This window comes from Teleopsis dalmanni, chromosome 2 (genome assembly GCF_002237135.1).
Source record: "Teleopsis dalmanni isolate 2A chromosome 2, ASM223713v2, whole genome shotgun sequence".
NCBI classification, from domain to species: Eukaryota; Metazoa; Arthropoda; class Insecta; order Diptera; family Diopsidae; genus Teleopsis; species Teleopsis dalmanni.
In genome coordinates, this window is record NC_051847.1 from 141,847,840 (window position 1) to 141,860,258 (window position 12,419).

At 29.4% G+C, this 12,419-nt stretch overlaps 1 protein-coding gene across 1 annotated transcript in view; it reads right to left on the reverse strand.

Annotated features, from left to right (window-relative positions):
- Nucleotides 1-236: 236 nt before the first annotated feature.
- Nucleotides 237-12,419, reverse strand: part of LOC119675852 — a 40,513-nt gene continuing 28,330 nt past the window's right edge. The window contains exon 5 of the mRNA XM_038087070.1: nucleotides 237-449. Coding sequence (XP_037942998.1) covers nucleotides 237-449 — 213 coding nt within the window. The remainder of the gene's footprint in view (nucleotides 450-12,419) is intronic.

A 12,419-nucleotide genomic window follows, 5' to 3' on the forward strand; every position in this document is an offset into this window, starting at 1 on the left:
GGTTGCTTACTAAACTCATCTAACCACCCTCGTTTTTAACTCTTCTAGTGCACTTGCCCAACCTCAATCGGCTTTAAAGCTTTTGAACTCTATTGCGCTTTTTGAAAATTTTTAATACGATTCAACTAAAAATATGACAAACGACTACTTGAATATTTACAACACTATCAGTGGAGCACACAACCACAATTTGCAATGTTAGGGAACAGCATTCAACCCAAATTATGAAGTGGAACCTACTTAGCTCCAAACGAAAGAGCAAACAACTTGAACTGTGGCACTTGGGCATATACGGGTATAATTGTTGCCGATGTGGCTGCTGTTGTTGTAGCTGCTACTGGTACTGCTGCTGCTGCTACTGCCACTGCTTCTGTTCCTGCTTCAAACGTTGCTAAGGCATCAACTGATGCTATTGGCGGATCATAAGTACCAAAGGGCGGACAGTGTATCTGAACGCATTTTTAAGCACATGCAAAAATTTCAACTTAAGCTAAGCATACAATGACGTTGATGATGAAACGATAAGATAAATTAATTCAAGGACCCAACTGTGCACGATAATGAGTTTAATTTTTGAAAATATTCACAGGCCGTAGCAAAATCGTAATGACAAGCATAGTCAAGTCAAACTGAATGCATAATGAGTAGGAGTTTTAATCCAAAAATACAGAAAAAAGGGGGAAAATTATTTTCAGAACAGCATACGATATGCAAAACAACTAAAATAGGTACATTGAATTCAAATGGCTTAAGTCTGTAAAGGAGTATTAATCGTAAGTTATATGTACATGTGTATTAAGAGACATATTATTGCATTTAAGAACACAACAAATGTGTGCTAATTGGTACAATTTAAAGCATAGGAGAAAAATTTGTGTATTAGTTAAAAAACTTGTGTAAAACTTCTTATCATATATTGTAAAATTTGAAGCAAGACTTTCAAATAACTGAAATGATACCCTAATCCTATACTGTTGCAAATGGGAATTTCATAGTATCCAGTTTTAAAGCAGTACATATATAAAATGAATAATAGATGTCTTTTTGAAGCAGCACTGCATATCGATCAAAACATCTACAAAAATAATCTTCTTGCATTGAAATTAAAGTACATGAAATACTGAAAGAAATGTTTCAATAATCATTATATTCACAAAAAAGAACATTACATCTTCAAACAGTTTTGGCAAACTACTTTTATTAATAGCTTTTTAAAACATGACTACTAATTTTATGGTCAAAAAAAAATTGAAGATAAACACATCAAAGCATCAACCTTTATTTATATGGGATAATTTCAAGATATGCTGATTATACTATCGAAACCCAAACCACATTCGTCTCAATATTCATTTTTTTCGTTTTCAACAGATTTTCAACAGGTTTTCAATTTTTTTATAAATATACTCAATAGTAACCTGCCCCTCTATTATATGCCTCTATTATATGCATTAAGCCTGTTCTTGTTCAGTAATTTATTCTATAGTATTTTTTGTATATACCATACTCCATATCATTTTTCTTGATTAACTTCTGTCGATTATCTCTGTACTTGCTATTAGAGATAAACGCCAATTTTGTGTAACCTAATATATAATTAAATTAATTTTTATTTCGGTGCGTATTTTTTTTAATTAAGTTTAATATAAAAGAATTTCCCTAATACGATACTGGAAGTTCATGTATTTGTATCATATTTTATATTTGTATTGCTTTCTCTTGAAGCATTCCTATCTAAATAATGTATTATTTTAAGGGAACTATACACAAAGATCTATTGTACTCCTCTCATGGACTTAACGTGTATTTTCATATGCAGTTTCTCAATAAACTGCAGTATCAAACTACGTTTACCGAGTCTAAGTTAATTTGATACTATATAAACAAACGGTACATCAACCAATAGATAAACGGCATATAAAGTAAGTACAAATCCATCGTGTATCTATAACTTACATGTCTATAGACTGGTAAGTAAAATGAATAACTTTGTTTCCCTTAAGGCTACAGGTGAAAGTTGAATCTGCAAGCTTAAATAATAAGACAATCTCTTGCATTTTTTACTGATATACTTTAAGTATTTTCTCAATTTGTCTCCCGTACATGACCATGTAAATACATTCATCAGAATTCAAAAAAAGTTAATGCTAGGATGGAACATATTGAAACACGTAAATATCTTCAATATGTGCAAAAATATATGCATTTCACAAACTTGTTTATAAAAAAATCATTACATGTGCCGAAGTGTGGAAAATTTACAAAAAAGCATGAATTGCGTGCAATGACATTGTCGATGTCGGTGGAAGCTGCCAAAGCAACGCAAATGGTGAATGTCCTTTAAATAAAATGAACATAGACGCTTTAAGTTACCGAATTAGAACATATGCTAACACAAATCCACTTACATCTATTATTATATATTTACGTTATATATAGACAGTAAAGTAAATTTCATACAAGATACTGAAAATATTGTCATATGCATAGAATTTGATGCTAAGGTTATAGAAATATTTTGGTCTTCTGTAGTGAAAAGATATAATAGAAAAATTTTACTAAAACTTTTATATAGAGATTTGTGACAAGTTGGAGGAAGCAAATAGTTTCTGTTTGAGACTAAATAAAAAGACTTTTCAAACTTTTGCTACTGCATGACAAACCATAATAAATTTTGTTAATTTGGTTTTGCTTTGTACTTATTTTGACTGAAGCCTAAACTATTTCTCAAAAAAAATGAGATATCTAAAAATAAAAGAAGAAGACTTACGATAATAGTTTATATTGTGTTTTGAAATTTCCTCTTGTCTACCAGAATTTAAATACTTCTAGTTTCAGTTAAATTAAGTGATAAACTTTTGCTTTATTATTTCAGAGCCATTCAATTTTGTGTTAACAAAATTAGTTGCAGACAAGCCATCATGGATTGAATTACAGATACAAGCGTCTATCTGAGATGATAGTCACTTGGCCATGTACTGCTATTATTCACTCCAACTAAAATCAATTATATTCTTGTTAAACTGGCGCTATAGAAAATGAGACATGTGTATATATGTATGTTTTACATATGTCTCTGGGTTTTATTACAAGTACATTGACTTAGAATTTGTGATAAGATTATCTCTTGTTGAATTAAGTTTTTTTTGTTAAACTGGTTAATATTTTCTTTTTGTTCAGAATTTAAACAAAAAATTAAATTCTTTTAATCGGAAAGTGAAATTTATAGCATGTATGGTATAACTAGTTTTATATTAGAGTGTGAATTTTATTTTTACAAAAATACAAAATCAAATTATAATCTTTTGGTGAAGTTACATGTTTGTCATATTTTAATATTTGGATATTTAATAATAATAATTTAAGCAAACAATATTACTTCCTTAACTTTTTATATTGATGGACGCATATCATTTTATTGTCGGAAATTTGCTTAGTTAAACTTCTTATTCGACAATGTTAGGAGATCTAATACAGGTACCGTGACAAGAAATTGTGAAATATCTTAACCACAACTATTTTTTGAAGAAATAATTTGCAATCAACTTATTGACTGATAATTCCATAGGATAACACGCTGGCAGTGATGCTAAAAAAAAATCCATATAGATGTTAAAAATTTTGAAAATTTCCATTTATAAATTTTTTTGTTTTAGTGATGCTGCTTTTCATGTTTCCAGAACAATGGATTTAAATCAATTTTATTACTTCATATTCTTGAATGAGAGATGTTTGCTTCTTATGAAAAGCACAATCTTGACAGCAAAGGCTTGACTTGATAACTCTGTTTCATCGAGATAAATCACAGAAAACTGGCACCAGAAAATATCAAAAGAGTTCACAAAATCGCATTGGCTATCCGTAGGGTGAAGTTACAGTAGACAGCTGATACCTTAAAGATATCACAGGAACGTCTTGGCTTACTAAACATTTGCTTGTGAAAAAGAGCTAACCACTCTTATCGAAGTGTGAACCGCATTTACTGACAGTTGGCTAACAATGTGTTGCTGATTCTTAGAGCTATTTAAGTTGGATTAAAAGAACTTTTTGCATCGGAATGCAACAATAGACGAAACTTGGATCCACTACTTCACTTTAGAGTGGAATCGGTATTCAGCTAAATAGAAAGTAACCGATGGAATTCACCCAAAGTGTCCAAAAAGGAAAGGCAAGGTTATAGCGTCCGAATTTTAAAATGCGTGGGCATTAACTACCTTAGAAAAACTAGACCATCAATAGCGATCGCTTAAGAGGAGGATACGTTGATGAATAAAGCCGAACATTACTAAAATAATGTTGTTTTATTAGTTATTCTACGGACTTATTAGCCGAAATGTTATACTGAAATTGTAGCTGATTATAGTATGTAATATAATATAAAAGTAGTTGTACTTAGAGATAGTAATTCAAAATTTCTTAGCCAATCATTATATCGAAGATGAAGATCTGATAAATGGAACAAAAGAATTAAATACTAATTTATACAAACTAAATTTGTTGTGTTGACTCTAATCATATAGTTAGTATAAGTACTTACTAAAAGAATAAAAATTAATGCACACAAATATATTTTATTATTTTATTTATATTTTAAAAATACACATCAATTAAAGAAAACTGATTATATTACAGATAACGCAGATGCAAATCATATCTTAAAAACTGACTAAGGCTGAAATTCGACAAATATCTTTCAGTATCTTTCATTCATAACATTTTCATTAATTCGTGGTAATATTTACGGAGAAGATACCGATCACATGGTAATTAAGATGATACCGATATAAACGACTTATATAAACTTTTTCTAAAATTGTTTAGAAAACGGCTTTCAAAAACTGCATAATTGCACTATTTTATGAAATCTTATAAAATGTTTAAATTTGAATAGAAGGCAGTGCTCGGTGGGTTGGGGGCAATCATTAATAATTTCATCAAATTTTTTTTCAACATATAATATATTATATAACTTTATAAATAGAAAAATAGCATATAAAAGCGCTTCAAACCAAGGAACACTAAGCAACTTCTACCAGAAGAAGATAAATAATTATATACAATAAAAACCAAAATTCTTTCCAAATTTTGTGTTGTGGGAGCTTAACAAAGTGGTACAGCCTTAGTAGATAGCAATACTAAGTGCGTAAATGTGATCAACAACACCAAAATATATTGAAATTTAAAATTAAATCAAATATAAAGAGCTAATGAATAATAAATATTGCCAGATTGAGAGTCGAAACACTTCTATGCAAATTGGTATTTTTAACTGCATTGACTACAATTAACGACCCAACAAGGTGTGTAAATAAAGAAAATTAGCGAAATTTAATTAAATCCTGCTTTGCACACAACACTCTCATCTGTTTTGGTAATTAGACATTATTAATAACTTAAACTTACTTAATTGTATTGTAAATAATAATAACTTGTAAGGCACAACATATTTTGTCAATAAAACCTAAAAAGGACTTATGAGATGGATTGGATGGATTGAAACGGTGGATGTTTGTACTATTAGTACAAAAGTGAGCGACGACCATAGAGCTAGCATAACGTTCCGTTGTAAATTTGGGGCAACACAATTAATTTTAGTACTCGCTGCAAGTTCTCTTTTATGACTTTTACCGAAGAAAGACGTGTGCTATGAAGTGGTAATTTATGTAGCATTCTGTTTAATAAACCAACTTACTTAAACCTTAAGGGTGCATTGCGTTACTAATGCTTAATTCGAAACGTCAACTAGTTTTAGATCTTAGTGTTGGCTAAGAATTTTGTTTTGTTTGTGGGTAGAGTTAAATAACTTTAGTAGAAATGTTTCACTGTTACTTTGTCCTAGTCGTCTCCTCAATATTTATCAGAGTGAAATCCCTGCTTAAAAACGTGCGCCAAAAATTTATTGGTCTATGAAACGATATTGTTCCCCAACAAGTATTTACAGGTGACGGCATTGTAATATCCAATCCTAAATACTTTCAGAAAACTATAAAGTCAACTCTTATGACAAACTCTTCGCCGCCATTATAGAAGTTCAATTTTTCTCTTCTGCAAAACATATTCTACCAATTTATCTTTCAATGGAATCTACTTATTGAAGTTGTAGTCGATCTATTGTATCCAAGTACTCCAATCATGCTAAAAATCCGAATAGTCACATAGTCGATCATGTCATTACGTTATATGATTTCTTATCTTAGCTCGAAGGTTGCAACTACTTGTTTCCTTACCAAATCTAATGCAATAGGTTAAGGAGCACCTTTGCAAGGATATAAATAAATTTCGATTTCAATCTTCAACATTGGTGTTAATTTAAGGTATTTAGTGCTCTACAGAAATGTCCACACTTTTATAACTTTACGAGCAGACTGCTGAATTTATATTCTTTATAACATGACTAAGTTAAAACAATTTATATGTCAGTTAATTAAATAAACTATATATAATTGTACATATATAAATCATTCATAGTTAATAATACATATCAAACAAATCAGTGGCTGCGTAAACATTGTGAACACTATTAATAATGTTCATATATGTTGTGCGTGAATTCCGATGTATTTTATTTTGAAATACTCGTGCATTAATTATTTAATTTAATTACTTCAATTCCCAATTTTAAATTACTTTATATATATTAATGATCAAATATTTGTCCATTGCAAAATTATTCAATTAAATCATTATGAAGTCATAATTATTCATCAAAGTTAACAGAATGCGAGTATAGTTTATTTAGTCGATTTTAAATCATAGAATTTGTATATAAATGCATAGTACATAAGGTCAGTAAATACTTGAATATAGGAAAATACCAATTTGATGCTAATAATATGCATAAATATCAATGTCAAATAGTTTAAAATTATCTTTTTGATACTCTACTATCAAAACATCTTCGAACTATCAATTGAATTTGTATAGAGGCAATTAAATATGACAATTTGCTACATGGTACAATACAAATTCACCATCTTCTGACTCGTAGTAAACAGTAAAAATATAAATATTTGTAACATGAGTCATAAGTACAACTTAAGTGGGGTAATTTTAGGAAATAAATTAAAGGAACTATATTAACAAAGTGCCTTAAAATTTATCTCATTATGCTATGCAATTTGCTAAGATGCTTAAAAGTACTGATTGTTGAAAGTTGAGTTGTAGCAAATGCAGTAAGTTTGTTTTTATTTACAGAAATTTCTAAATGACATTTAATACCAAACATGAATTGCAATTACTATATTAATATACAAGTATTAGTACAAGTACAATACGAGTATATACTGAAAATGAATAATTAAACTCAAATTTCTTAAGTTCTTATTGTTGGAAACTTTGTTTTATTGTACTACTTAGAGCAGATTAAGTTTATGCAATGCAAGTAATTACTTCAAACATACAAAGACATTACAAATGCTTTATAACATGCAGTATATGAAGTACACATAATTAAAATATATTTTGATATTTTATTATGCATTAAATTGCATTCAAAAAATGTTCAAAGTATTTGATTTATGAGAATAGTACGACATTTACATTCATTCATATTAATTATGATTATTCTATGTTTAATAAAATGTTTCCTTTTAAGTTCCCTTAAATTTTTACAAGTCTGTGTTTGTCAAATAAAATGTTGTAGGAGACTTTCAGTTTGATAATATAATTAGATAATTAAGATTTTGTAGTATTTAAATTAGAGAAATACTTTATTTTTAAGTAAAACTTTTATTATTACTGCTTACTCTCTTCCACTTCAACTAAATATGAATGACATTACAATTACTTGTAGTCATGAAGTTGCTCATATCGTTATAATAAATAATTATATTTTTTAAATGATTTTATAAAACATTCGGACATGTAAAAGTTTACCATGATAAATATATTCGCATCATATGACATATAACGCATAAGCTTTACGAATGTTCTTTACACTGTAAAAGCCTATATGAGGATCCACCCAAATGGAACACTTTCAAGCATTTGAAAAGAGAGTGCTCCGGGACTACCTAAACTACATACGTAGACTCGATTGCATACACTTTCCCAACTTCGCTATTTACAAGTCTTCTCACATCGAGCGTTGAGATAACTTTTTATTATCTCTAGCACAAAGATACTCAGCAAGGCGCATTAATCTTCCTCATGATATCATTTACCTAGATCAATTTTCTGTCGATTTACTTAATAATATAAGGTACAAACATCTACCTATTAGCCTTTTATCTGTATGAAATCGTCCGCGTTTCTCCTGCAATCCCACTCTACTATCGTGGTTACAACAACTCCTTACATGAAATTGAATCTAAGTCAGTAATTACTACCTAACAAGAACATCCTCCCTTCCATCTCCCACTAATTTACAAAATTTGCTTGGATATATTTGTTGTCTAAATACTAAACCTTCTGTATTCAAATGTCTGTCTTTCCGTTGATAACTAGAATGCTGTTTGAGCTTTTGACTTAAACGGGTCAATAGCTGAAATTTGTTCATTTTACATCCAGACGTGGTTTTAGGGGGTTCAAGTCTCACTATGATTTTCAATTACGTAACGGAAAATAAGGCTATATGAGGATTGTAAAAAGCTATATGAGATTTCTCAATATTTTCGTAGTGCATTGAAAGAAATGTAGCAAACCACTTCTAACAAACTAAAAAAGCTTCAAAGAGTAGCAAATACATATACAACTGAGTCTTTGAGAACGGCTCCCGCGTCGGCAGCAATTACCTTATAAGGTATACTGCTGCTATGTTTAAATGTGCCGATGGTTGAATGCATTACAATAACCTATCCATGTTGGTCAAATTAAAACAACTTAGAGGCTATAAGGTGTTTTTAATCATATAATCTTGCATGAAATAAATTATGATTATACCAGATGAAGTGATGGTATACAGATGCCTCCATAACTAAAAAGGTTTAGGCTCCAGAATCTACAATTCCAAGAACCGAATATCCATTAGTCTGGGTAAAATGGTTTATTCTCATATCAGACATCCGAACAGCTTTATACTCAACCACGACAAATTCTGCATTGGTTTGAAAGACAGTAAATATCTTAGATAATACTTGCACAGTGATTTTAATAGCAATAAAGTGACAAATCCATTATCTAAGCAAGCTGCCTCAAGGCAACCATATAAGTCGGAGCGAATCTTTTAAGTGTTCTAACTGGAAGGGGTTCCGCTCTACTAAGTTCTTCTTCCTAAAATACTTAGATAATTTTTTTTTTAATTTTTGAGTTACTACTATGCTTGGTATATTTCTATACTTATTTCGACAAATTTGCTTTGGCCTCATTAGGAGAATTTTTTATATTAAAAACATCTATGCAACCTATAGACTATTTATACTTATTACTTAGAAAAGAAGAGCAAATATCTCTTAAAATACAAACAGATCACATTTAAAAATAATCAGTGAACACATTGATAAGTGTTCACTGACTTTTAAATAAGCAGACAAAATAAGAAAGACACAAAAACATCCTTACATATGCTTGGAGAATGTCTTGCTTTTAAAGTATAAAAGTATAAAAAGCAAACTTTCCACAAAAATTTTATCCACTCATCAGAGTAGTCAAATATCAATCTGGAAAAGATTCAGACTTCTCTGGATTGGCAGTGAAGGAAATCCATCGGTTATTACGAATAAGGCAAAATACAGCAGTAAACCATATCTATTGGTTGACTATTGTATCTATCAACGTCACGAAGAACTAATATCCAAGTCCAACAAACGCTAATACTAACATTATATTATAATAATAATAAAAAATAATATATAATATTTTATTTATATCGGTTTGTATTTAGATATAGATCTCATATAAATTGCCGACTTAGACACATGCTTTTGTTAGAAAAACTTTTTATTTCCTGATATACGTATAAATTTGTAATTTTAATGTATATTTAAAATTCACCGAATATGATATTTAGGCTTCCGCAAACCCAAAGCTAATATCTTGTTGTATATTAAATTGTGTATTGAATACTGTCTCTTATTTTTTCAGTCCATAAATTAATCAACTTTTTTTTTAATTCAAAACCTTACTTTCTTCTTAATTGACTAACTTTAGTATGACCACATCGCACAGGCGAACTAAAATAACAAAAGTCCTTAGCGCAATGGATTGCATTACTCACCCTGGAGTAATCAATATAAGTTGCTATGAATGGGACAGTAATCTCTTCCTTACCACATCAAATTAAAGTCTTATCTACTTTTAATAATTTATTCTGTGAAAAGAAAACTCCAATGTAGAAGTATTTGCAAAGCATACAAGTATCCATCGAATGTTATGCACGCAGTTTAACATCCTTTACGTAAAGTATTAAAAGCAATGTTGTCCTTTGGCTCTGTGAAACTGAAACGAAATAACATTGAACCGTACCACAAACGTATTGGTTAAGTTAGCAGCTTTGATTGCTCAAATGGCAGAAAGTTAAATACATAAAAAAAATACAAAAAAAATGGAGAAAGGAGAAAAGAGAAGAAAGTCCAATTCGCTTAAAAGGGAACAACCAAACGAACCACTGCTGGACTACATGATTGTAAATTGAATTTATTTCTTATTTTTTCTTTTATAAATGTGCTCACATTAATTACACTGTTTGCTCAGATATTTTCAAATATATAGTTTAATTTAGCTGTTTTGAAAGCGGAGCACATCCCTAAACTAACAACCTGCGGTGCTTTTAATACTTCTTGAATTATTACTCCTGCACTAGCATATTGAAAATAAATTATGCTTCTGGTAAATTTAAAGGATTCTAAAATTATATGTTAAAAAAAAATAATTTCAAAAAAATTTTAAAAATTAAAAAAAAAATGAACAAAATAAAAAGGGTTCGAATAGAAATGAAAAGACAATAAAAAAAATTGAAATTATTTTTTTCCATCATAAGACGCATCACTTTCGGCAAGAAAAAATTAACATTAAAAAATAAGAATTATAAGTTTTCCTAATCGCGTTTAGCGCAATTGTAGTGTAATATTTGCATAGCTTCTTTGTAAAATTGCACCCAAGAAAGCGCTTTACATATAGTAAGTAAGAATATGCAGATGTCTCTGCAAAAAGAATAGCTATGAAACAAAAATAGGCAACCTCAAGAATAAGCTTTTAATTCATTGAACTTGTGTTTCTAAATAAAGCTGTAGTTTATAACCTCATTCTAATTTAATCCACGGCAAGTGTTTTGGTTGGTGTCACTCAAAAGTAAAAAAGACTTGAAACTTGAGCATTGAAAGTTTGTGCAGCCTTTGATAACATGAGTTCAAAGCCTGTCACTTACAATCTAAACAAATTATATACGCACTATAAATTAATTTAAACAAAATTTGAATATTTTCTAAGATCACTGATAATAATACTCGAAACAGTAAATTAACTATAAATGTTGTTATTATCTTCTCATTTCTATTCTAATCCTTCTAAGTTTTAAATAGTTTCTTTTCGTCGCAAGACGCGTCAGATTCGTTAAGAAAAAATTAACATTAAAAAAAAATAATAGATCAATTAAAATAATTGATCAAATTTATTATTAGCATAAATTGTTTATTACACGTGTTAGTAGTTTAAAATAGTATAATTGTCTTACCATATTAGTTGTAACTTTTTTACATTTGAAAACTAAGTAAAAGAATTGTTAATGTATATAGTTACAATCATAATTATCGGAAAGTAATTCGGACTACAGAATATCTAAAATTATTTGATAGTATATGTTGTATTAGATTCAATTGAAAAAACAAATACTTTAATAAAAAAAAATAGTAAAAAGCAAAATAATTTTTACCAGATCTGTTATCCGAGACAAGAATGTGATATTGTGCTAAATAACATTGTCTATAGCATACACGTACATCTGTACTTCTACAAATTTTACAATTACAGCTAACACAGATCTAATAATAAACTTCCAACGCAACTACATAAGTAGACAAGCAATTATAATGAAGATAGAATAAATGAAGAAGCGGCGAAAAAAGAAAATTAAATTAAACTCATAAGATCATTTTAAAGTTTATCCAAAGTTGTGCTTGGGTTCAATGACGCGATTCGGATTGTCCGGGCATGATCCTTTGGCAACGGATTTTACTGAAGACAGTTATTTTGAACAATTTTTTTCTGCGCTACATATAAATATAGCTTAGTTTTTTAACTATCATGCTTTAAAGTTGCTAATTTTAACATAAAAACCAGCACCAACAAGAAAAGACGTTATCCAACACTTCTATTTGTTGTTATTCTTCAGCAAGGGATCAACCTTATAGACATATGTGATTGTAACTAGATAGTATCACTACTATCTACTATGGTATCTCTACTTTGGTGTGCATTTTATATGTAATCAATTGTATATACTACTTGACACTAAATATCGTTAGTAGTGTAATCAATTTACAAAG